This window comes from Mauremys reevesii, unplaced genomic scaffold, assembly GCF_016161935.1.
Source record: "Mauremys reevesii isolate NIE-2019 unplaced genomic scaffold, ASM1616193v1 Contig74, whole genome shotgun sequence".
NCBI classification, from domain to species: domain Eukaryota; kingdom Metazoa; phylum Chordata; order Testudines; family Geoemydidae; genus Mauremys; species Mauremys reevesii.
In genome coordinates this window covers 222,589-249,517 of record NW_024100889.1, presented here as the reverse complement: position 1 = coordinate 249,517, position 26,929 = coordinate 222,589, and the positions used below count along the sequence as shown (strand labels likewise).

The following is a 26,929-nucleotide window of genomic DNA, read 5'->3' as shown; positions in this document are numbered from 1 at the left end:
GTTACCATGGAGACAGATACACATGGCATTTCAGATTTCTTGTTAAATATTAAGGCTCCTAGAGAATTTCTGCCCACAGCTAAGAGATACATGGGAGATAAAATCCTGATTTTTTTAATACATCAGCTATTTCATAGTTTCATAGAGTTTAAGGCCAGAAGGGACCATTCGATCATCTAGTCTGACTCCCTGGATTTAACAGGCCATTAAATTTCACCTAGCAACCCTACACTGAACCCCCAAACTTGTCTTGGACTAAAACATTTCAGTCTTTAGGAGACCAAACTGTTTTGTGCCATAGGCAGAAGACAGGAGAGACTGAGGTTCCACCAATGCCTGAGGTCCTTGCAATGGTAGAGAATTGATTAGGTCAGATATACCCAGATGATCCTAGCAGGTGATCAGTGCCCCATCCTCCCACCCAAAAGGTCCCTGCCAATCTGAGCAGGGGGAAATTCCTTCCCACCCACAGCTCTGGAGATCAGTTGGACCCTGAGCATGTGAGTAGGATATCTAAGAAACAGATTCTCTGAACCATCTTGGAGCACTGGTCCACCCTACCAGGTGTCCCATCTCCTGCTATGGTCAATCCCTGACACTTCAGGTGAAGGTTGGAGGGAACCACCCCACCCCACTCACAGCGTACACCTAGCCAATTGTACATGGTGGAAAAATTCCTTTATGACCTCTACGGGCAACCGGATGAACTCCGTTCCATGAGTTTTCTCTGCAAGTATTTAAACTACCATAAAATAAAATTCAAGGCTTTCTTCAAAAGAGGGGACCTCAAGTTAGACTTCTAAATTCATACTGAGCACTAAAAAAGTGGTCTGATTTTCAAGAGATACTGAGCCCCCAAAAGTTCCCAGCATAGCCAATAGGACATCTGAATGCTCAGGATTTTTGAAAATGAGGCACTGACTAAGCAAAACTCTTTAGCATGTGCTTAACTTTAGGTCTATTTGTTGGCTTAGAGTTAAGCATGTGATTAGGATGCTGAATCAGGACGTAGGGGCCTTAATATGGATTTAGAAGCTTAAGTTTAGGCACCCAGTTTTGAAAATTTGGGCCATAAATTATTATTCTGTATGCTATCAAAACTCATCAATTGATAGTAAAGAGAGAAAGGAAGATTATTTTACGTGGGGATCTACTTGAAAGGAGCAAATTTTCTTCATTATTGGATAGTGAATTAAAGAGGCCAGCACCAATTTCTACTAACCAGCCAAATCCTTTTATTTAATTTCAGGTGTTTATAATGAGATTGTTTCCCTCCTGGCACATATGGCTGACCAAGATAAGGACAAAATTGGCCTCAGGATTGCGGCTATAGTTGAGACCAAGCTGGCTAGTGTTGTGAGAGTTCTGCTGGAGAAACTGCAACAGGATGAGGTAGGGCCGTTTCATGAAATTACATCCGCTTTCCATGTGTCCACACCAAATTCTGCCTGACTTCATGGGGGAATGCATGGGGGTAATTCAGTATAGAACTTGGCCTGGCGCACCACAGCATAATCAGTATTCACCCTTCTGTCCTCAGGCATGAACTCATCATGCAAAATGCTGTTATTACAGATCAGGCTGATATAATGCTCTATAAAAAGAGCATTGTCCTTTTACACACAGTGGAGTACATGGGCTGTATATAGTAAAAGTACACTATAGGACTAGCAATAATCTCTTTTAATAATACTGTGCCCTTCTTTAGCATCTTCATCCAAAAATCTCAAAGCACTTACCTAATACTAATGAATTAAGACTCACAGCACCCTTGTGAGAATGGTAAGCATGATCCCCATTTACAGATGATTTGTGTCACAGGGAATTAAGTTACTTGCTCAACACCACTTAGCAAGTTAGTAAAAGAATGTGAATAAAACCCAAGTGAACTGACTCCCTGCTCTTATTCCTAGCCAACACTCCTTTCTTATGATGACATATTATTGAGATTATAGCACTGAAGGGACCTTATCTTTATATTTTCTACTGGGGGAATTCTGCAACAAAAAAAAATAAAAATGATGCGCACAGTATTTTAACATTTCTGCAACTATACAATATAATTGCACCAGTTCAAATTATTTTTGATTATTTATTTCAAAATCCCAGTCAGCAAGTATGTCTGTAACAATACAGACAACAAAAAGAATTCAGGAAATGTTTTTTGACAAATAGATTCCTTACTATGCATATTAATACAGAACTCTGAGTAACAATTCATTTAAACTCACTACAGAGCCATATTTCTGTCACCCCTCAGCTGCAGTGCAGAGGCTTGGTGGAGTCAGGGGTAATGGAGGAGCTGAGGGAGGGGGAAGTAAATTGCTGGGAAGGAGCCTGGGTGTGAACTTGGAGGGTTGCTGGGTATGGATGGGAAAGGTATGGAACAGTTTTTTTGGGAGGGGCGGGGAGGAATTGTTAGGGAGCTCCCCCCATGCAGACCCTGGCTGACCCCTAACCTCTCCCATTCAGGAAGGCACATCTGCCCCTGTCTCCATGTGTTCCTGCACCCCCATGGGTCCTTGCATTCCTTGTCCACATGTGTCCCTCCACCCCCACTCAGACACCCACTCCCCCCATTCCCCCATCCCCATGTGTCCCTGTACCCTCTCCCCCATACCCATGTGTCTCTGTGCCTCCATCCAACCACTCCCTGTCCCTGTGTAGCTCTGCACCTACTCCCCCATCACTATGTGGCTCTGAACCTCCCTCCCCCCTGTAACCCTGGGTCTCTACTGCCATTCAGCCCCTGCCCCGGTCTGCTGTCCCCCACTTGCCCTTATGAGCAGAACCAAACTGCTTGTTTTGGCCTCCTAGTACTTTAATTATTTCAATTACTCAATTAATTATGAATCTCTTTTGGTTTTAAAGAATAAAATTGTTGCATAATCCAGAGCTACTTGAAGTACATATAGAGCTTATGTATTCATAAATTATCAGTGACAATTTTCAATTAAACAAATCCTCCTGACATTTAAAATGAATGGAAGGAGCTTCTCCCCAGTGGAGCTGTGTGTTCTGGTTGCAGTTTGCAGAAGCCTCCTTTTCAAGCAGCACCCCTGGAATGTTTAGCTAATCGAGAGATCTGATTGGCTCTGAACATTCCAAAGGGCTTTATGACCTTGGTATGCAGGTCACCTAGATTTAGAGACTCACAGGAGACAGAGATGGAAAAGACCTATTGGATCATCTAGTCCATTTCCCTGCTAATGCAGGAGCACTCCCAGCGGCCATTTCCCACTGGTTTGGCCAAACTAATTTTAAAAGCCCCTAATGACTGAGCTTCCACTGTTTTCCTAGGAAGACTATGTCATAACTTTATAGATCTGTCTCACAGGTGGGGCATTTTTCCTATTATTAAAGTCTAAACTGTATGTCTTTTTTTAGTTTAATCCCATTACTCCTACTTTTACCTAAATGTATTATACTAAAAAATTCCTCTCCCTCCTTGGTGTTTACACCTTCAGACAGGTGGATGGTATTATCATGTCTCCCTCACAGTCATCCTTTGGCCGCATCTGCCATAGACAGCTCTTTCAGTCTGTCTTCAGAAGTAGAGGTCTGCTCGGGCCTAATTTTGCAGACCAACCTGAACGGGCCCCAAGCCCACTCACCTCACCCTGAGAGGGTTGAATCATTTTCCAGTCTGATCCCAACCCTTCCCCCAAAACCGGATACTGCCACCGCATCCTGCTCCTGGGGCCGGCGCAGCGGCAATAATGTGCAGCAAAGTCTTGATCCTCTGACACTGCCCCCTGCTGTGCCGATCCCATGGGCTAAAGGAGGAGAGCCGACCTGACCTGAGCCCAAGAGAGTCAGTTGTTTTCTCATCCAACCTGAGCCTGATGCCTGTAGTCAGGTCCCATAGGATTTGGGTCAGGTTGCAGGGCTCTATTCAGAAGTCAATTCTGCCATCCCCGTGCATTCTTTTTTGTTCTCCCATGAATTACTTCCAATTTGTTGATCTCTCTGGGAATGTGGTGCTAGAAAATGCAATAATCCAGATGCAGTCACACCTTAGATGAACAGAGAGGAATTGTTTGTTGTTTTCCTGCTTTGTGCCATGAACCCTGTGTGGAAAAGACCCAACCCACATGGCTCTTTGTGGTAGCCATCACCCCTTGCATATACATGTTGACTTTGTTTTTCACTGTCACCCCCCAAGGCACTTATCGCTTCCTACTTTTCTCTCTCCCATTATGTCTGTTACTTCTACCTCCTTTCCAGATGTGCTTGTTTGCAGTTTTCTCTGCTCAGGTTTTTAATTTCTCTCTCTTCCTCTTTATTTTTAATCTGTCCCATCTGATATGATCATCTGTGAATTTCTACACTGATGGGCCTCAAAAAAGACACCTTTGAGTGTGCGACTGTCAATGTAGATCTAACTGTTGAGCTAATTTCCCCTAGGAGCTGTTGAGGACTTACTGCAGGAGTTGGGTATTTTGTAATTACACATTTACCAATTCTGTCTGGAGTAGATAGAGCAAGGGCAAGGGGCTCATTTTTATTGTTTGTTTTCAATAAATGAAACTTGGTAGGGGGGCAGTGTGGCTCTGTGCTGTGTGCTCTGTGCTCTCCAAGGAGATTAAAATATGTCAGTTGTTCGGCTGCTTCTGAAGTGCTGCTAATCCGGTGATTGTGGAGGGCATGGCATGTTTTACACCAGTTAAGCCAATGGATTAGTTGTGTGAGCATGCTGGCTGTGGAATCAGTGTGGCCTAGTGGATAGGATTCTGTATAATGACTCAAGAGACTTGGATTCTCTTCCTGGCCATGGACCTGCTCTGTTATGATAAGACTTGGGCTAGTCATTTCATGTTTGGATTGGAAGCTCTTTAAGGCAGGGGCTTATTTGTCAAATTACTGTGTGGTCATCAAGAAAAGCTTTTCCCGATTGTTTGTTCTCTTTTCTGTTTTGTCCCCAGCAACACAAAGTAGACATTTATTGCATCCTTGAGAAGGTATTACAGCAGGACACCGGGGACCTAGAGAGAGGGCTACTGAACAAAATAATAGCCCTAGCCTCAAACCACATGAGGGAGACTCAGGTAAGTTAGTTCTCCTGAGCTACTAATCAAAGGATCCAAACTTTAACTCATTAAAACTCTCTTTTTTGGGGGGTAAACTATATACTGAAATGAAAATGTATTCTTCTGCTAGAGGCCCACACCTTCCTCCAGACCAAAGCCCAGTTCCTAGATAGCACTTGTGCACATGCATAAGATGGGAAAACTCACATGCGAAAGTTACACATGTGCTTAAGTGCTTTGCAGGATCAGGTCCTGAGACACATGATATCAGACACAGAGACAGGCCTATGGTTTCTTAATGAGCACATCTTTCCCAAAGTCTACTAGGGATTTCATGATTGATACTGACCTTATGTGGAAGGCGCTCTGATACTATAGGGATAAGTGGCAGTATAAAGCCCTAAGACAGACAGAATCTGAGCTATCTCCAAAAGCAGCAGCATTGGATTTAGAATCTAGTTTGGCAGCAGGAAAACCCATGGAAAAATCTCTCTCTTGTTCCAAAGGAAGTCAGCCTCCTTTTGGGGGACAGTTTATTCCAGGAAGGCTCTCTGAATATCTTTGAAGCGGCCCAGTCTGTGTCTTACTACCTTCTCAGGGAAGGGCAGGGCAAAATATCATGTGACTCTGGTGATCAGTCATCCACCACAAGTAGCTAATAGTGAATAGTCTAACTAAGCAGCTTGCAAGCAACTCAAAGGCTGAAAATTGTTTAGCCAAATGACTCAATTAATATTTATGACTAATGACTCTCTCCACAGAAAGTTGGGTGGGTTCATTCGGAACTTATGCACATAAATAAGGACTTGACTCATATAAACAACTCTGGCTAGTGCAACCGGCTTCAGTCACTTCAGTCTTTCTCTATTTTTTTTTTTTTTTTAGGAAGCAACAAATGAAGTAAAAGTGGCAGCTAGCAACATGTTAGTGACTCTGGCAAGATGCTATTTCGATGATGTCATGTATGAGCTGCACTGTTATCTGAAACCACCGAAGCTGCCTGACGAGTTTATTTTAATTACGTTGGGCAACCTGTCATCAGCCTATGGTATGGTAACTTCCATCTTTTGTTTCAAAGTTATCGTCTTTCATTTAAGGACAGGATTACTCTCTCTACCTAAAAATGTTGCAGCTAAAGAGAGCTCTGCTTGAGTGTGTGCGTGCGTGTGTGGAGAGACAAAGGATTCACTGCTCTTGCTAGTTCTGGCTTCCAGATCATGAGCTGTCCAGACGGAGGTGCAAGCTCTAACTTCTGCCCCCAACTGAAGTTCCTTAAGGATGGGAATGAGTGGAAGATTAGATCTAGTGGAGCTCTTCTCCACCCCACTTCCCATCCGGCCCCAGTGCTCTCTCCCCTTACGCTGGGAGTGAGTTGGGCATCGGGCACAGCTGTGCACTGGTGCAGGATTCCTCTCTTCAGGGTGAATCCCCCACTGGCTTTCAATGGCTCCTTTAAAGCCAGTCTGCTCTACTTATGCAGTGCAAACTGGCCCAGGAGCCCATAGCATCCTGCCCCACAATGTTTCTAAGGCCTGGTCTACACTAGGACTTTAATTTGAATTTAGCAGTGTTAATTCGAATTAACCGTGCACCCGTCCACACCAGGAAGTCATTTAATTCGACCTAGAGGGCTCTTTAGTTCGAATTTGGTACTCCACCCCGACGAGGGAAGTAGCGCTAAATTCGACATGGCTATGTCGAATTAGGCTAGGTGTGGATGCAAATCGAACTTAGTAGCTCCGGGAGCTATCCCACAGTGCACCACTCTGTTGACGCTCTGGACAGCAGTCCGAGCTTGGATGCTCTGACCAGCCACACAAGAAAAGTCCCGGGAAAATTTGAATTCCTTTTCCTGTCTGGACAGTTAGAATCTCATTTCGTGGTTGGACATCGGGGCAAGCTCAGCAGCACCGGCAGCGATGCAGAGCTCTCCAGCAGAGGAGTTCATGTAATCTCTGAATAGAAAGAGGGACCCAGCATAGACTGACCGGGAACTCTTGGATCTGATCGGTGTGTGGGGCGATGAGTTCAGGCTGGAGCTGCGCCCAAAACGGAATGCAAAGACCTATGAGAAGGTCTCCAAAGCCATGAGAGACAGAGGATACAGCCGGGATTCAACGCAGCGCCACGTGAAAATCAAGGACCCCAGACAAGGCTACCAAAAAATCAAAGCGGCAAACGGACGCTATGGAGCCTGCCACCACTGCCCCACCAGTGACCATGGACTCTGACGATGGGACAGTGTAGACGGCCAGTTCCTCGGCGATGTTCGCCGACGGGGAAGATGAGGAAGCGTTTGTGGAGGACGAGGCAGGCGACAGCGCCATAACGCTGGTTTCCGACAGCCAGGATCTCTTCATCACCGTCACGGAGATCCCCTACCAACCGTCCCCGGCCGTTAACACGGACCCTGAATCAGGGGAAGGAGCAGTCGGTAAGTGCTTTAACCATGTAAACTTTTATTCTTAATATAACAGGAATCTGAAGTATGTGAAAAGAAGGTCTCTCTATATATGGGGATAGAACAGAAATCCTCCTGGGAGATCTCCATGAAGCTCTCCTGGAGGTAATCGAAAAGCCTCCGCAGGAGGTTCCTGGGGAGAGCTGCCTTATTGGGTGCTCCGTGGTAGCACACTTTTCCGCGCCAGGCTTTCATGAGGTACTCAGGGAGCATTGCCTCCCCGAGCACGGCTGCATAGGGCCCTGGTTTGTGCTGGCTTTCACGCAGCATGCGCTCTCTATCTCCTTCAGTGACCGTCCTTCAGGGTGATCTCGCTCGGAGACTCCTGCATCTAATTAGGGGAATTACTGTAATGTTACGCCTGATCCAAAGTATTTTTCAAAAAACTCCGGACAGACGGCATAGCACAGACTCAGCACGCTGCTGCGTGACGAGCGTAACGGAAAGCCAAAGAATCAAATGGACGCTCATGGAGGGAGGGGGGACTGAGGACGCAAGGTATCCCACAGTTCCTGCTGTCTCCGAAAAGCATTTGCATTCTTGGCTGAGATCCAAATGCTTCTAGGGTAAAACACAGTGTCCGCGGTGGGTCAGGGCATAGCTCGGCAATTTACGCACCCCCCCCAGAAGTGAAAGGGAAAACAATCCTCTGTTGACGCTTTTACATGTCACCGTATCTTTACTGAATGCTGAAGATAGACGGGATGCTGCAGCACTGAACACCGACATCCTCACTCCCCCCCCGCCATGGGTGGCTGATGGTGCAATATGACTGATATCCATCGTCATCATCAGCCTATTGGCACATGGGGCAGTGCAAAAGGACTGGTAACCATGCGCATCAGCATCCGTGAGGTCGATCAAGGGCGCCTGGCCCTAATTTTTCCTGGTAGATGGTGCAGTATGGCTGGTAACCATCGTCATCATAGCAACAGGGGGCTGAGCTTCATCAGCCCCCACCCTTCATGTGTAAAGAAAAGATTCAATTGCCCCTGGACTAGCAGCAGGATGCTGGGCTCCTCTCCTCCACACTCCTTAATGTCCTATCTGGACTATCATAGCAAGTGGAGGCTGCCTTCCACTCATTTCTCACTAACAAGTCACTGTGTCTTATTCCTGCATTCTTTATTACTTCATCACACAAGTGGGGAGACAATGCTATGGTAGCCCAGGAAGGCTGGGGAAGAATGGAATGAACAGGTGGGGTTGTTGCAGGAGCACCCCCTGTGAATAGCATACAGCTCATAATCTATGCAGGATCTGACACAGAGCAGCTGTGCTCTCTGGTTCTCTGATACAGTGGTTCTCTAGTACACTTGAGAACACAAACAGGATTGGGTCCCATATGGTTACAGAACTGCAGTAAAGTGGAACAATTTTCACCTTGTTTGATTGAAGGATATCTGGATGCATATTATAAGACTGTCCTACATAAATGAGGAAAAGTTGAGGTGCCTTTATTATTCTTTTGTTCCACTCTTTGTTTCTATGGGGAATTTGCCAATGCAATATCACTGTCTTCCTTTTAAACAACCAAACAAAAGGCAATGGCTATTGAAAATAGCAATTCCAGTCCTAATAACCGCTGGGAAGCATTTCTTGCTCAATTTTATCCTAGTTTTTCTACAGCAAGTTACAGTGGATCAGTATACTTGATTTGGGAGAAAAGAAGTAGCAACTGCCCAAACTAAGCTTGAGCACTCCTGAATTTTGAGGTGTTCAAATCTGGAAGGCAGGTGCTGGGTATGTGTGTGGGGGGGGCTGTGGGCTCCACGGGGGAGCACGGCAGCATGTATGCAGCAGCGTGTCTGGCGCTGCGCAGAGCTAGATACGCTGGTCTGAGTGGCACGGTAAAGGGGCTGGGGGGTTGGAGAAGGGGTCAGGGGTTCGGGGGGCAGTCAGGGGACAGGCAGAGGTTGGATAGGCATGGGAGTCCCAGGGGTTTGTCAGGGGACAGGTAGGGGGTGAGGTCCTAGGGGAAGTTGGAGAGGGGTCTCTGGAGGGGGCAGTTGGGGACAAGGCGAAGGGTGGTTTAGATTGGGGCTGGGGTCCCACGGGGCAGTGAGGGGCAGGGGTCCTGGGATGGGGCAATCAGGCGACAAGGACCAGCGGCGCTAGATAGGGGTGGGGTCCTGGGGGCAGTTAGAGGCAGGGTCCCGGCAGGGGTGATCAGGGACAGGGAGCGGGGGTGTGGATGGGGTGGGGTTTCGGTGGGGGGCAGTCGGAGGGAGTGGATGGTGGCGGGGGGGGGGGAAGCTTCCCTCCCCGTGGAGTGTCGTGTTTTTTGAATGTTAAAGTCTGGTCTCCCTACTATTCACAGCATGCTGCCACATGAGGTCCCGCTCCTTCCTTCCCAGTTGGTAGTGGCCAAGGGAATGCTGGGAAATGTAGTTCTTTCCCTGCTCCAGGGCTGGCTCTATAGGCAGGGAGCTAACCAAGGAACTACAGCTCCCAGAGCCCCCTGTTGGTTCTCAGCTTCCCTGCTGCCCCGGCAAATGGGCTGCCCCAAGCAGGTGCTTGCTTTGCTGGTGCCTAGAGCCACCCCTGCTTGTTCTTGACAAATCCATCTTGGTTCTTACTTATCACCTATTATCCTCTAGCTTTTAATAAATTGGTAGATTAATCATTTTTTCCAGTATCTTTTTGGGTATTGAAGTTAGCCTGTCCCATCTTTACTTCCCTGAGAACCTTTTTTTTTTGAAGTTTGTCCTTGTTATGAACCTCACCCACCCTCCATGAGTTCTGGAAGATTATCGCTAATGGTTCAGAGATTGCTTCAGCTAGTTTCTTAAGTACTCTAGGGTGAATTTCATCCGGCCCTGCAGAGTTGCATAGATCTCACTTAGTAAATATTCTGTATCTATTATTTCCCTATTCTGGCCAGTGTTCCTTCCCTCTCATTAAAATTAACCAGTGTGAAGTATCTGTTCACAACTAACCTTTTAAATCCTGCATTCAGTAAAACTGAAGAGGTGCCCATACTGAGTGGCTGGTTGCTAACATAATGGTCAAAGATGTCAGTGTCCTGGGGTTGTTAATGTGTCTTGCTTTAAGCAGTCATCTAAGGTGGTGCAGCTGTAATGCCGAAGTCACATTCTGAGCAGTAGCTCTTCTTAACAGAAACAAACCAAAGAACAGATCTTCATCCAGCTCACAGTGTGGCTCCTATGCATGAGTTGGTGCTATCCAAGTCTCAGCTGTGACCTTAGCTCTTGTCTGCAGCTGTCATCTTGGAGACAGACAGAACATCAGTCCTGTTCCAGGTGGTACCGTAGTAACAGGGTTAACACAGGAAGAAGATGGAAGAGGCGGCTAATGACTATCCGTGCTTGATGGTGTCAGAGAGCGGGATGTGGGTGGTCAGGTCTAGTGGTCAGAGCAGGACCTGCAGCCAAGAACCAGAGCTGTGGGTCAGAGCCAGGAGCCAAATGCCAGCGCCAAGGGTCAGAGCCAGGGGCAGGAGCCAGAAGTCGGAACCCAGGGTCAGAATCGGGGTCGGAGCCGAAGCTGGAGATGAGGAATCAGAGCTGAGGGTCAAAACCAGGTTACCTGGAGAGAGACAAGGCAGGAGCTGGGCTGGACCAAGGCCGGAGCTACCATAGCTGTGGGAAGAAGCTTTGAGCAGCTACTGAACTGCCACTGCTGGACTTAAGAGCCTCTCTACTGACCCTTCCCACCAATCAGGCAGCTTGGTACAGGCTACCTGAGCTCGTTAGGTTGCCTGGAGACTGGCTCTGCTGCAGGCCCTGATTCCCGACAGATGGTCCTTGTTGATGATCCCATATGGCAGGTGCTTCAAGAGAGGGACTCCTCAGGTCTTGGGGCTCTCCAGTCCTCCCATCCTCGTGTCCATGAGCTCAAGGTGAAGAGAGACAAAGAAATACATGCAAGCTCCTCTTCCTAGGATCACTCTCATGTGTGGGTCTTACCAGGTCCCCTTTTCTTGTGGACCCTCCTAGAGGAACAGCTCTGGTCCAATCAGTGTCACAAACGTGCTTCTTCCAAATAGATCAACCTTCCACTGAGGAAAAACACTACACACACAAGTGGGTTTTGCCCATATAAAGTCAATTTCTGCTCAGTGACTTCCTCTTTCTCAGGTGTTTCCTGGTGGATACCCCTGTCCTGTCTGGATTGTGGTGAGCAGTGTGGTGTGGTTCACCTGCCTTATTTCCTCCTCTGTCTGCTTTAGAACAACACATTCCCTGTGACTAAAGAATTTTTTTCCTCTCCTCTTTGCCATTGCCCAGTGGAGTCTATCATAGAATCATAGAATCCCCCTGGGTAAGAACATAGGGATGGATGGGAGAGAGATCCTGGAGGCCAAATTTAGGCTCCATGGTAACATTTTTTGAAACACTTCCAGTTCCACACATATGGCCAGTTAGACAGGCAGAAATGCAGGGTCTCAATGCATGGATGAGCCGATGGCTTAGGGACAAGGGGGTAAGATTTATTTGGAATTGCAGAACCTTTTGGGAAAGGGGGAGTCTATTCAGGCAGGATGGGCTCCACCTAAACCAAAATGGAACCACATTGCTGGCACTTAAAATTAAAGAAGTCATAAAGCAGTTTTTAAACTAAGGGCTGAGGGAAAGCCAACATGGACCTAGGGGTTACGATGGATGAAAAGCTGAATATGAGTCAACAGTGTGCCCTTGTTGCCAAGAAGGCTAATGGCATTTTGGGTTGTATAAGTAGGGGCATTTCCAGCAGATCGAAGAACGTGATCATTCCCCTTTATTCAGCACTGGTGAGGCCTCATTTGGAGTACTGTGTCCAGTTTGGGGCCCCACACTACAAGAAGGATATGAATAAATTGGAGAGAGTCCAGCGGAGGGCAACAAAAATGATTAGGGGGCTGGAGCACATGACTTATGAGGAGAGGCTGAGGGAACTGAGATTGTTTAGCCTACAGAAGAGAAGAATGAGGGGGGATTTGATAGCTGCTTTCAACTACCTGAAAGGGGGTTCCAAAGAGGATGGATCTAGACTGTTCTCAGTGGTAGAAGATGACAGAACAAGGAGTAATGGTCTCAAGTTGCAGAGGGGGAGGTTTGGGTTGGACATTAGGAAAAACTTTTTCACTAGTAGGGTGGTGAAGAAATGGAATGAGTTACCTAGGGAGGTGGTGGAATCTCATTCCTTAGAGGTTTTTAAGGTCAGGCTTGACAAAGCCCTGGCTGGGATGATTTAGTTGGGTTTAGTCCTGCTTTGAGCAGGGGGTTGGACTAGATACCTCCTGAGGTCCCTTCCAACTCTGAGATTCTATGATTCTATGATTCTATTCTATGTGTGGAGGAGCATGTGGTTTGGACAGAGACATCCCTTAGGGGCAGATCTATTAATGGAGATTCTCTATGTCCTAGTAAGGAGGTGGCTAAGGAGAGGATGGAAGATGATAAAATACAGGTAGGCTCTGATGAGAAACAGTCAAATAAAAAAGAGTCCCATTCAATTACATCATGTAATGGCAGAGAGCTAAAAAGTGACAAGTTTTTAAAGTGCTCATATACCAATGCTAGAAGTCTAAACAATAAGATAGGTGAACTAGAGTATGTTGTATTACATGAGGGTATGGATATAATAGGCATCACAGTAACTTGGTAGAATGAGGATAATCAACGCTACACAGTAATACCAAGTTACAAAATATATCGGAAGGACAGAACAGGAAATGCTGGTGAGGGTGTGGCAATAGAAAGCGTTAAGTCAAATGAAGTAAAAATCTTAAATGAACCAAACTGTCTGATGGAATCTCTATGGATAGTAATTCCATGCACAAATAATAATATAGCAGTAGGGATATACAACCGACCACCTGACCAGGATGGTGATAGTGACTGTGAAATGCTCAGGGAGATTAGAGCGTCTATAACAATCAAAAAGTCAGTAATAATGGGGGATTTCAACTAGCCCCATATTGACTGGGCACATGTCACCTCAGGACGGGATGCAGAGATAAAGTTTCTTGACACCTTAAATGACTGTTTCTTGGAGCAGCTAGTCCTGGAACCCACAAGAGAAGAGGCAATTCTTGATTTAGTCCTAAGTGGAGCACAGGATCTGGTCCAAGAGGTGAATATAGCTGAACCCCTGGTAATAGCGACCATAGTATAATTAAATTTAACATCTCCGGGTGGGGGGAACGCCACAGCAGCCCACCACAGGAGCATTTAATTTCAGCTAGGGAACTACACAAAAATGAGGAAGTTAGTTAAAGAGAAATTAAAAGGTACAGTGCTGAAACTGGAATCACTACAAGCTGCATGGAAACTTTTTAAAGACACTTGAATAGAGGCTCAATTTAAATGCACACCTCAAATTAAAAAATATACTAAGAGAACCAAAAAAGTACCACCATGGCTAACAAGAAAGTGAAAGAAGCAGTGAGAGGCAAAAAGGGCTCCTATAAAAGGTGGAAGTTTTGGCAAGTGGGGTGCAGGGGAGGGAAAGGGCAAAGGCAGGTTAAAGGAGCATTTGTTGGACTTTCACACCGCAAGGGGAGAAACTGAGGCAAAGGACACTGCCCAGTATATTCTGGGGTAGGAGTTTTCTCATGGTTAAGGCTACAATTATGTCATGGAGGTCACGGACATGAAGCCTTTCCCCTCCAATTAGCTCTGTCCCCCAATAATCCCCACCCCACAACTGACCAGGGGGCAAGGAGATCCCTAGCCTGATGGGGGAGGAAGGCCATGGAGCGCCCCCCCCCGCCACATGTGCACTGGACCCTACCTGGAGAGGCTCTGATGCCCAGGCCTGCGGGGCTTGGCCATGATGCTGATCTTCTTGATGCCATGGAAGGGGGCAGCATGGGGCACAGTGGTGTGGGCAGGAAGGCCGTCTCCACCACCATGCATCTCTGGCTCCCCTATCTTCAAAGCTCAGAGGCTGGTGTAGGACTCCTGGTCTCCAGGCTCTATGCCGCTAGGGCCCATGGGCCACATTCATGGCTGTGCTGGCTGCAATCTCCAGCTTCTGCTGCACCTGGATCACCATGACCAGGAGTGGGGTGGGTCAGAGATGGGAGGTGACTGTTCTACTCTACTCAGAGCAGGAGAACCGTGTCCAGGTTTGGGTGCTGCACTTCAAGAAGTGGTGGTGGGAGAGGCTGGCCGCCCTGAGTGTGCACCTGTGGATTGGTTGGGATTGTAGTCGGGGCAGGGAGCCTCTCCTGTTACTTGCCCAAGCGCAGCCATGCTTCAATTTTTTGCAGAGCAAGCCTGAGTATGTCTCCTTGAGCTAGAAGTTACCCCTAGGCATACACTACATTGGTGTAACGTGCAATTTCCTCTGCTCCCTCCAGTGCTCACGTTGCACCAACTGAGCCTCAATCCAGATTCTCTGAAACACCCTGAGATTTACTGAGCCAGATTCCTGGGGCTGGCTGAGATGGGCTCATCTGAGATGGGCTCAGTATGAGACTAGAGCGTGGAGGGGTCCCAGATGGCTTTTCACCACTTTCACAGCTACTGAATCCTAGGGAATAACTATGGATCAGTCTGGTTAAATCTATTTCTGAGGTGTTCACCCATATATGCTGAGCTAATATATTACATGATCAATAGGTATGATTCAAATCACCTATATTAATATGGATAGTATGTGCTTAACACGTTAGGATATAGATATTCAAGCCTGTCTGCAAAGGCCTATACTTTAAGAATTTAGGTGTATTCGTCTCACTTAGCTACTTACAGAGGTAAAAAAGAAAGACAATGATTTTGATTCTATCTGTGTAAGGGCCTTCTCTCACTGGGACAGTCTGAGGCCCTGTTTAGTCATATGGAAATAAGGCAATCGGGGGCTGTTAGGAAGGTGATCCGATCCATCACCTCCAGAGACAGGAAGAGCCTAGAAGATATGAAAGAAAATTTAGTTTGATAGTTTTCTGCCTGGAAAGAACTTGCTTCTTAATAGACACAGCTGGGAAACCCTTCCGTCTGTATAGATGTAGTTGTGAAATCCTCGCTTCTGTATTGATTTGTATGTTTATTTTCATGGTCTCTGTCTGGTTCTGTGATTGTTTCTGTCTGGTGTATAATTAATTTGGCTGGGTGTAAACTAATTAAAGTGGTGGGATATAATTGGTTAGCTAATCATGTTACAGTATGTTAGGATTGGTTAGCTAAATTTTAGTAGAATGATTGGTTAAGGTATAGCTGTGAATATCACTATATAAATTAGGGGCAAACAGGAAGTAAGTTGGGATTTGAAAATAAGGAAAAGGAACTTGAATTTAAGCTTGCTGGAAGTTCACCCCATAAACGTTGAATTGTTTGCACCTTTGGACTTTGGGTATTGTTGCTCTCTGTTCATGCGAGAAGGACCAGGGAAGTGGTAGAGTGAAGGAATAAACCCTCTAACAACACATATAACATTCCATTCTATATACACCTCTAGCAGTTACATGGCCTGGAATGGTGGCCTGTATCTTCCTATAGTTGTATTCACCTATGCTAAGTATCCCATAACACCTTGCATTAGCCAGGACAACTGTCGGGATCAGCACATGGGAGTGTTCTACTGTAGTAACAGGCGGGGAGTTACTCTCATTGGAACGTCCCAAAGATAAGGACAATATATACGGGACAAGCCTAGGAGGTGCATCACGCTCTTGGTACCTGGAATTCCTGAGTCCAGAACAAAGAGCTAAGGGGTGCCATGTGGTACCAGGAAAAACAAGGTCAGAATAGCCTCACAGGATGCATACAGTACCTCTTTCCTTGTAAACAGGTTGGGTATAAAAAGGACAGCTTTAGGGATCTGACTCTGGACACCAGCTTCTTTGTAAGGTGAATTCAGCACTACTGCAGGAGATATTCCCGGAGATTAGAGTTGTTTTGAACCTTTGTTCCTGTAATATGCTGTTACTAAGTATTAGCAATAAACCAGACCATTATTGGTTATTTGGTGTCTTGGGCATATTGCATAACGAACCAAAGTGTGGTCAAGCAATTGACCATAAGGTTTACCAACAGAAAGGAAATCCAGAATCTTCAGAACTGGAAAGGTTTCAGAGTGGTAGCCATGTTAGTTTGTATCAGCAAAAAATAACTAGGAGTCCTTGTGGCAGCTTAGAGACTAACAAATTGATTTGGGCATAAGCTTTCATGGGCTAGAACCCACTTCACCAAATGCATGGAGTGGAAAATACAGTAGCAGGTATAAATACACAACGTATGAAAAGATGGGAGTTGCCTTACCAAGTGGGAGGCCAGTCAATTCAATTAACAATAGGATACCAAGGGAGGAAAAATCACTTTTGTAGTGGTAATGAGAGTGGCCCATTTCAAACAGTTGACAAGAAGGTGTGAGTAACAGTAGGGGCAAATTAGTATGAGGGAAATTAGGTTTTGTAATGACCCAACCACTCCCAGTCTTTATTCAGGCCTAATTTGATGGTGTCCAGTTTGCAAATTAATTCTAGTTTTGCAGTTTCACGTTGGAGTCTGTTTTTGAATTTTTTGTTGTTGAAGAATTGCGACTTTTAGGACTGTTATTGAGTGACCAGGGAGATTGAAGTGTTCTCCTATTGGTTTTTGAATGTTATAATTCCTGATGTCAGATTTGTGTCCATTTAGTCTTTTGCATAGAGACTGTCCAGTTGGGCCAATGTACATGGCCTGAATAAAGACTGGGAAGCAGATATTAACGAGTGTCTGGGGCTCAGTGGAGTAAACTGCAGACCCAAAACCACCTGCACCAGTGTGACTGGGAATTACTCCTGCAGCTGCATTGATGGATGTGAGTCCAGGACTGGGAAAAGCCAGGTCTCAGTGAGTGAGAACAGCTGCCAGGGTGAGCTCTCCCCTTGCTGCCACTACTCCCTGCTCAATCCCCCACACTCCTGGGCTCATTCCAGGCCTGGTGCTGCACCAGAGGCTGCTGCCGGCTGCAGCAAAGGCACCCGATCTGCTCACCGGGGCTGTGATCAGCCGTGACCCTCAATTGCTGCCCCAGCGCGTGGGGGCCAGGATCTCCCCTGGCTCGGTGTTTGGATTGGGAATAAACCCCTAGGTTTGCAGAGAAGCACCAGGGAGATGGGTGGGGCCCTCGCTGTCCCCAGCACACGGCATCTGGGCTGCTAGGGCCCCCCGGAGCCTGGGAAGGAGCCTAATATATGGTCCATAGACACAGCACAGTGCGCTCTGCCCCCATGGGCTCTGGGGAGCAGAGAATAGGCACAGCACAGTGTGCCCCAGCCATGCCCCTGATCCTCCGCCTGGGTCCTGGGGAGCAGAGAATAGCCCCAGTGCCTGACGCTCTAGCCAGGCCCCCAATCTGCCCTGATTGGCCCCAGGGTGCTGAGAATAGCCCCAGGGCAGGGTACTACGGCCACGCCCCGAACCACCCCCTACAACAGGCTGGCGGCAGGGTGGGTGAAGGGCCCTTACACCGGCTCCAGGCTGGCTGGGGAGGCCCCTGCACAGGATGGGGGATTGTCAGAGACCATTACGCTGCCAGAGTGGCCCAGCAGGGTCTCCGTGTAGCTGTGAATCTGACCTTTGACTGTTTAATACTCAGGACACCGGTCACCTGGGTCCTGGGACTCCCGTTGCGCAGGTCAGTACAGGTGGGTGCACTGGCTGCATGGCGGGGGTCTGAGGGCTTCTGCCATAGACCCCCGCTGAGTGCCACCAGACAGCAAACAAACTAGTTTAAAGGGACAGCACCTAATTCCCCTGCACTCCCCTGGGCAGAGCCCACCCACCCTTCTCCTAGTGCTCCATGGGAGGGGAGGGGCTGGGTGTATCCCGAACGGGGAGGGGACCCATCGGGCTGGGGTCTGTAACGCTGAGCATGGCGCCCCCTTCTGGTGACTAGCTCCAGTTCAGCACCCCCTTTCTTCTCTTCCACCATTGCAGCGCCCGGAGTCACGGCTGCCCCATGTCTTGGCCGTCCGGCCAGGTCACACTGTGATCCCCATTCTGGGGGAGCCTTTCAAAGCCAGACCCCTCTCTCCTATGCCTGCTAGTGAAACCCTTCCTCCGGGGCTCCTAGCCCCACCTCGGGGCTTCCTAGCCCGCCTCGCCTCAGGCCCCCACCACTGGGCCCAGCCCTCGGGCTGTAGAGAAGCCCCACCTGTCCCCTCCGAGGCGAGCTTCCTTCTAGCCAGCGCCCTGCACGCAGCCTAGGTCACTTCCTCTTTGTAGCTTAACTGGCTCATATGGCCCCCCTGCCTTAACCCCGCTCTCTCAGGGCTGGTGCAGAGAGGGGATCGCAGGGGCCTGGTCTGGATAAGATTTGGTCCCCAGTCTGGGATGGGGAGGGAGAGGTTGTGCTGAAGGGATTGGGGCACTGCACATAGCAGGGAAGAAAGGAGAATAGAATGGAGTGGGGGGTTAGATGGAGCAGACAGATTGACCGGCAGACCACGCCACCTGCAATGGGTGGGGGGTGTCTCCATTGTTATTCACCCCCAGTGAGCCCCCTGCCCTGCTGTGTGTGACCCCCTCCCAACCCGTTATCCCTCCCCAGACATCGATGAGTGCCGCCAGAACCCAGATATCTGCAGCCCCAAGATCCTGTGTATCAACACCAATGGGAGCTACTGGTGTAAGTGCCGGGCTGGCTACATCCCCTCCAATGGGAACACGACCCTGTTCCAAGGTGAGTCCTGCTGCAGGGGACATGGAGGGGACATCTGGGGGGGGGGTGAGCAGAGTCTGAGGCTGCACAGGCAGAGGTCTTGCCCGAGGGGGCAGGGAGCTGAGAACTGGTCTGGGATGTTGCGCCAGCCCCCCGCCCCCCATGGATGGGGTCCCTCTGGATCTCAACCCTAGCTGGAGAGAGAGCTCATCCTCAAGACCCTCACCTCCCTCCAGCCCAGCCTGTCTGTCCACTGGGGTGTCTCCGGTTGTTTCAGAGCCACAGCCACCAGCGTGCCCATGTCTGGCTTGGGGAGTGGAGGGATTCTCCCCTCCCTCCATTCAGGAAGGTGATGCTTGAAGCAGAATGACTGTACCCAATTGGGCGAGGAATGTGGGTGAAGCCAAGCAGCAGAAATTAATATGCCTGTACACCAAGGCAAGGAGGCTGGGTAACAAAATGGAGGAACTAGAGCTACTGCTGCAGGAAGTGAAACCAGACACTGCAGGGATAACAGAAACCTGGTGGAATAGGCATGGCTGGAGTCCAGGGATTGAAGGGTATGTGCTGTCCAGGAAAGACAGGAACAAAGGCAAAGAAGAAAACCCTTGAGCCATCGGTTTACCCATAAACAAATCTAATGTTCTTCCTTGAACCATTGTATTTGCTCTACAAACCCCCCTACCTATGCCCAAGTAAGGGTTCTGACCCAAACTCTGCATCAGTTCCACTAGGATTCCATCTCCTGACTGATCGTGCTCGGGGCTCTGCCTGTCTCCAGCACTCAGGACCCTGAGCTACCACCATCACCTGGGAACCCTGACCAGTTCAAGCCTCATGGAGTGGGTGAGATCCATCTCGCTCTCTGTTTTCTTTCCTACCTCAGGTATTAACCTTTAAAATGTAACTGTTATATATGTTTAGCCCTCCTTGTGTGGTTATCACTATGATTCAATAAATAGCTTTTATGGTTCAGCTGGTTGCTTCTCTCTCTCTCTCTCTGAATTTTACTCTTTTGTGTTTTAGCTTCCCCCATTTACTCTGCAGCAACGCTTCTTGTACCTAAGCTAAAGATCCCTGTAGTGCCCCAAAATACTGTGGGGTTTGCTCATCAAGTGGGTTACTACCAGTACAATTGTAATGTGAATGTGTGATAGGGATGTGTTCAACTTGGGGAACATGGGAGGGGAGCAGCTGAAAGTGCTGCTCAACCCAGCCTCTTGAGACCAGGAGCACATAAGGGTACCAGCTTGAAAGTGCTCCTTAACCCAGCCCATCGAGTACAGGAACACATGAGGGGATCAGCTGGAGAGTGCTGATTGACCTGGTCCTCTCAGACTTGCTCTGCTAGTGTGTGTGTGCACATGTTCATCTAGTTCTAGGGCTGGAGGAACCCAGCCCTAGGGAACCTAGGTCCTGCAGGAGAGCTCCCTTGGGAGGACTTGCAGAAGGAAGGAGTAGAGCTCCAATGTGAGACTTTCACAGCACGTTAACAGAATTACAGAACCCCCTCCCCCAGAAGAGTAACCCTGATAAATGAGCTACCCCCACAGTAACGGGCACTTCTGGGCACAGCCTGCAAAAAGCCCTTTTCCTTCCTCAGGAAAGTTGGTTCCCAGGCATGTTGGTTAATGCTGCTGGGAGATTGCTTTAGGTGAAAAACTGCTGTAATAATTGATTTTAGACTCTAAGAAGTATGTTATGATTTTCATTTTATATGTAACCAGTTCTGTTTCCATGATCTTGACTCACTACCTCTTAAATCTTAATCTTTGATAATGAATTTAGGATTATTCCACTATACATATGTCTCAGTGCTGCGAGGTTATAAAGATCTGATCCTGAGCTGTACCAATCAAACTGTTTAGATTCTGTTCCCTGGTAATTTCTGTGAGTGTCCTGTGACAGTAACCTGATGCTACTGGGGGACACTTTCAGAGGGGCTTGGGGGCTGCAGTGCCACTACTGTTACCGTGCAAGGCGGAGCAAGGGCTGGCAGAGCCCTGTGGAGATTGGTAGGCTGGCTAACAGACCGGTGGTGTTATGCTTGACTAGATATCAGCTCCCTGAGAATATCTTCCTCTCGCCGGATGGGTAACAAAGTGACTCAGAGCCTGGGCACCCCAAGAAAGCTGCACACATACCCCTATAACCTGCTTTCCCTCCTCCAGGTGCCTCTTTATCTTAGCCAACCCTCAAATATGTTCAAACCATGTTCAAATATGTTAAGGACTGTTATAAAGAGGACCCCAATCAACTGTTCTCCATGTGCACCAGACCTAGGAGAAGTAGGAATCAGCTTAATCTGCAGCAAGGGAGATTTAGGTTAGATATTAGGAAAAACTTTCTCACTATAAAGATAGTTAAGTTCTGGAATAGGCTTCAAAGGGAGGTTGAGAAATCTCATCCTTGGAGGCTTTAAAGAATCCATTGGACAAAGAGCTGTCAGGGACGGTCTAAGTATAGTGCTGGATGGGATGATAGTTCTAGGACCCTTCCAGCCCTACATTTCTAGGCCTCTCTGAATTGTGGAGTTGAACTGGTGAGCCCCTCAGTGAACTGCCCCATCAGCCTTCACCCAGCTCTAGTCCAATGTGAATTATTAACAAAATGAGCTGGTCCACGATATGGAGACACCACAAGACCAGTGAGCACAGCAGGACATACCCTGTCAGAGATACCCAATGACAGTCGTTCCCTTGTAGTGCAGTGGGGGAAGTTAGGGAATCCAATGGTTCCTCTCCGCTAAAGTCTTGCAGTACACAAACAGGGACTTGGCTTAGAAAAGCAGAGATGCCTTCCCTCACACACTATTACAGGCACTGAGCCTAAGGCTGTAAGTAAACAGACGCTGTTCACAGATAGCCTTCTGACCCAGAAACAGGCTAGACAGGAGGGAGGATAACTCGCCAGAACACAGTCCATCCCACTTACAACCCAGAATTCATCAGCAACACTGAATGCCCAGAAAAACAAAGATGAGAATATGATTAAGAACCAGACCCCAGGTCACTAACTACAGGGATTAGATCTAGCTTTGTGGGGACTGCGGAAGAGTGGTAAGAGACCCTAGAGAGGTGCTGAGCTGAGGTCTTCGTCCAGCTCCATGGAGAAAGGGTAAGGGAGGAAGCCCCCGCATCGTGGTTACAGTGGACATTGAGGAAGCCCCAATTTCTCTGAAAGACAAAATCAGGCCTCTGAGCAATTGAAACAGATACTTCAAACAGTTTAGTAGGAAATATGTACACAATATATACAAAATCTGCAGCTGGGTTATTTACAAACGACCTTGTTTGTGAGATACATGGCCAGCACCTGAAAAAGAAATGTGAAGAGTCATCAGTATTTGTCCAGTGCCCCTTAATACACATAAACAGAGTGCAGAATACTAGGGAATAACAATACGAGAACATGGACTGGGAATAAGCTGCTGGATACGGTATAGAAAACAATCACCAAAACAGGAAACACTACAAGATTAGGGGAACCCATATTACTTAATAGAGTCACTTTTGAATTAGCAGAAGTGTCAATTCAACAGGGGTCTCTATTGGTTTCCTTCCAATATTCAACTGTTACAGGAACATTGTCTCCCCACTGAGAACTATAAGCAATAACACCCCAGACTCCCTCTGCCTTTCGCCCTCCTCTGCAAACTGCTGCCTGGTGAATCCTCACAAGCCCTGCACCCAAGGGGACAGTAAACTGGAGAATGAGGTGGTGATGGAGACTAGAAACCTGACCATTGAGTGACCTTTTGATAGGAGGTGAAGGATCATAGTAGCTAACTTTGGAGGATGAGTTATATCTGCTGAGCCCCTTCTCTGAAGGGCAGAGCATCCTTATCTCCCAATAACATCAGTGGGAGTTTGAGAACACTCAGCAACTCATAGGCTTGGGCAAGACAAATACAAAGGCCTTGGGTGACTAAAGTTAAGCACTAAAATCTGCAGGTAGAAGCCTAAATACTCATTATAGCCACCTGCAGAGGTGCTGATTAGGGCACTTAAATCTCTATCAGCTTTATGGTGTTTCAAATAGATATTTGAAAAACAAGGGGACTGATGTTTAAAGGCATATTTGGCCTTTTGTTGCCATCAGACAACTTTATGCCAGGTGAGTGGGTTTTCCAAACCCGGATACCTGAACTCAGACTCCTAACAACCACGGGTAGGTGCATCAATAGGGGTGGGGTTAGTTGTAAAGTCACCCTTTTGCTGCCCTATGTTGCAGTGGAGCAGGGCAAAGTAGCCATAAAGCTGCCCTAAGAGGCAGCTAGGAATTCCCCAGCATGTGCAAATCCCTAACACCCAGAGAACCAGCATATAGAGTGTACAGTCAGTGTAGCTGGCTGTATGTCACCAACTCCTAGCTTCCCACCCAAGTATATGGGGTGAGCTGGGAACAGAAGCTGGCACACACAGTGTGCGTTGTGCTACAGCTATCTCCAGTGCAGCAATGGCTGTTACAAGACAGCATAATTTAGAACAACCCAGAGCCTAGAGCTCAGCTGTATTTGTGGATCTGGGCCAGTACTTGGCTGTTACTATAGTAATGACCCCTGAGCAAGCAGTATAATGTACATGCTTCTCACCGAGCTTGTCCAGAGGCTGCATGTCCATCAGAATGACTAGATGTCCTGATGTGTAATAAAAATGCTTGAGTAATAAAAATCAACCCAGGCTACTTTACAGGGCCTGATCCTTCTCTCACTTACAGCATCTGAGCAGTAGGACAACGGCGAATACTGCCCAGTAGTATAGTTGCCTCTGTCGTGTTCCAATTTTGGGTAGCGGGAGCGAGGAGTATAAGGGCCCTACTGTCAATCAAAACTTAACCCCATCCCTTGACCCAATAAGCCCTGCCCACCGGTCATCAGAAGCCCCACCCCATGGGGGTATTACTTCTGGGGGCAAGGCAGACACATGACCGGAAGCAAGGTGTGTCATGTGACCCCTCTAAGAACTCCTTCCACTATACCAATCAGGATAGGTTTTGCCCCGATAGGAACGCCCTGAGAGAAGATTTAACCAGCCAGGGGGAGTTCCGGGGTTTGTGTGACCCCTCTAAGAACTCCTCTCACTGCCTTCTACCAATCGGGAGGGGCTTCAGCCACTAGAGACCACCCTGAGAGGAGATTAGACCAATTGAGGGGAATTCTGGGGCTGGGTGACCATCCAGAAGTGGTTCGTGTGACCCCTCTAGGAACTCCTCCCACCACCCTCTACCAGTCGCGATGGGTTTCGGCTGCAGAGGACTGCCCCGAAAGGAGATTTGACCAAAACAGAGCAGGTTCTGGGATGGGGTGACCACCCAGAAGAGGGTTGTGTGACCCCTCTAAGAACTCCTCCCAATGCCCTCTGCTAATCAGAGTGCAGCACCATCACCCCACAAGTCCCAAAGCTGGACAGAGGAGGCAATCTCTTACCAAGAAGACATGTTTCAGAAATTGTGGAAAGGCTGAGAGGAAACGTGGACTCCTTTACCACCCCGCTGAGAACTTCAGACTTTGTTTTAGCCCTGCGGACCTTTGGACTTGTGTGGAGAAAGTGCTACAGCAGCAACAGTTCTGAAGAGGATGAGGGAACAGCCGAGGGGATTCCTTTGGCCCAGCCATTGATGGATACGCCAGAACCTGAACCCAAAGCCCAACCATTCATGAGACACACCAATGAGCATGGTGGCCTCTCGTTGTCCACCACCCTGGAGGAGGAAGACGATCATTGCTTGGGGGAGTTACCGGCGGACAAGCTGAACGGAAAAGACGTCGCTCAGGTAAATGAATGATTAAGAAGTGACAGTTGATGATGAGGTGTAATGAGGTTAGGAACCTGGTGTAAATCTAAAAAACAAGCAGTGAGAACTTACACTTGTTTCTTGTCTGAGACAGCTCGATGATGTCTTTGTAGAGGCCTTGGAGGCCCTGGACAACGTTGCATCAAGCAGCAAAGATGAACCGGGCCTGCCTTATTTTTGCTGAACACCGCTAAAAATTGTTGAAAAGGACTTCAAGGATGAAGGTTATAAGGAGTTTAGGAGAAGGTTTGGCATGGAACTTGCTGAGCCAGTGCCACATTGTGAGCGTAAAAATTTATGTGGACTATTGTATGCATTGCTATTTATGCTGTTCTTAATAACTGTCTTAGGGTACGTCCATACTACCCGCCAGATTTGGCGAGTAGCAATTGACTTCTCGGAGTTCGATATATCACGTCTCATCTAGACGCGATATATGGAACTCCGAACACGCTCCCATCAACTCCGGAACTCAACCACCATGAACGGCGGTGGCAGAGTCGACAGGGGAGCCGCGGACTTTGATCCCGCGCCGTCAGGACGGGTAAGTAGTTCGAACTAAGGTAGTTCGACTTCAGCTACGCGAATAGTTGCGTACCTTAGTTCAACCCTAACCCCTAGTGTAGACCAGGCCTTAGGAAAAGCTTTTGATGATTGTGAGGGCTATGTCATAGATGCCCCAGCCCAATGGCACCATGACTGTGTGATTTGGACTTTAACTTTATATGTAAATTTGTACATATAAATATGTAAATTAAAAAACATCTATTGAAAAGGGCTTTGTGACTATATGCATTTCTGTTAGAAGGTCTCTGGCCCTTAAGTGAGCTAAAAGTTTTAATGGAGCCTCTTGGTTTGTTTTCAAGAAGCTGTATGTCTTTTAAATTAAAAAAAAATGGTTTGTGAGAATCTAACTTTTGTGTTTTTTGTGTAAAAAAGACCCATTTACAGGAAAAAGCTGAAATGTATGTTGTGGGAGGAGAAAAATCCTAAAAATGTGTTTACAGTGTAACCATTCTGCCATCAGAGTTGGCAGCAACAAGAGCTGCGTTCACTTGCTAGGAACTCCATTCCAATAACACAATGCAAAACTGGCTCAAGCCCTCAGCCAATGGGGCACTGAGGCTCCCCTACTACAACCTAAAATCACCACTTACTGTGTTTAGTAGGGAGGACTCAGTGCTGGTTCACCATTAGCCCAAAGTGAATTCAGCTTTGTAGTCTGTAATCAGACTTCATGGAATCAAAATTAGCACTAACATTTCACAGTGGAGACAGGAAGAAGAGATAGAATTAGTGTCTAGGGCTCACCAGGTACAAATACCTGTCCCCAGCCTCTCTCAATTTGCTGAGTTTTGGAACCCATGTCCCTTGCCTAGCGAGTGCTACTTAGTTGATGGTGAGTCCCTCCGTCATAAAAGGCCAAGTACAGTTCCACTGTCCTTGATTCACATAATCAGGATAACAACACTTTATTCTTCCTGCCTCAATAACAGAGAAACTGGGGATCTCACAGCAGCCAAAGTGACCATTTGGGCTACTGTGGGCTCATGCTAGGCGGGGTGGGTGTGCCTGTGCAAACAAGATCAACCCCGATGTTCTTTTGCACAACTCACCACTAAATGTCAGGGTAGATCTCATCCTGACTCTGCTTACAACAGTAAAACAAACAGAGATGGTTCAGACATGTGTTTGAGTACAATAGAATTGACTCATCCTGTTGAACTGAATGGTTTTAACCACACCCCCACTGAATAGTGAAGGTAACTGTGATTACTTATCCTTGTTGCCATAGGGATAAATTTGATTGGTGTGCACCGACAGTAAGGGAAGTGGGTGGGTGAGTTCTGATTAATATGAAATGAAATAAAACCTCAGGAATTCGCAGATGCTATTGGACAGTTTAATTATAACCCCTGGAGTTGATAGAGTGCTATTGGACAGTATAAAGGATCCAGGAGTTGGCAGAACTCTATTGGACAGTTTAAATATGACCCGGGAGTTGTTTGAATGCTATGGGTCACTCTTTCTAGCAATTCAAAGCCAT

The 26,929-nt window shown here is 47.5% G+C and overlaps 1 protein-coding gene and 1 long non-coding RNA gene across 2 annotated transcripts; one reads left to right on the top strand and one right to left on the bottom strand.

The window, feature by feature from the left end:
* Positions 1–1,284: 1,284 nt before the first annotated feature.
* LOC120394696 (maestro heat-like repeat-containing protein family member 2A) lies at positions 1,285–19,439 on the top strand. The gene is made up of 5 exons (XM_039518898.1): positions 1,285–1,392; positions 4,926–5,048; positions 5,916–6,078; positions 18,976–19,107; positions 19,432–19,439. Exons 1-5 carry the CDS (start codon positions 1,285–1,287, stop codon positions 19,437–19,439), a joined length of 534 nt encoding a protein of 177 aa, XP_039374832.1.
* A 2,856-nt stretch (positions 19,440–22,295) lies between these two features.
* Positions 22,296–24,326, bottom strand: LOC120394698. The gene is made up of 2 exons (XR_005592368.1): positions 23,804–24,326; positions 22,296–22,401 (listed from the first exon to the last, which is right to left on the bottom strand). It is a non-coding gene; the product is annotated as an uncharacterized LOC120394698 (long non-coding RNA).
* Between the last annotated feature and the right edge of the window lie 2,603 nt (positions 24,327–26,929).

What these genes read in the sequence shown, in the direction of transcription:
- LOC120394696 (XM_039518898.1), top strand. Translation starts at nt 1,285, where the DNA reads ATGGCTGACCAAGATAAGGACAAAATTGGCCTCAGGATTGCGGCTATA. An exon ending in AGAAACTGCAACAGGATGAG is followed by an intron (nt 1,393 to 4,925) that starts GTAGGGCCGTTT and finishes TTTTGTCCCCAG; the next exon opens with CAACACAAAGTAGACATTTA. An exon ending in CAACCTGTCATCAGCCTATG is followed by an intron (nt 6,079 to 18,975) that starts GTATGGTAACTT and finishes ATCCCTCCCCAG; the next exon opens with ACATCGATGAGTGCCGCCAG.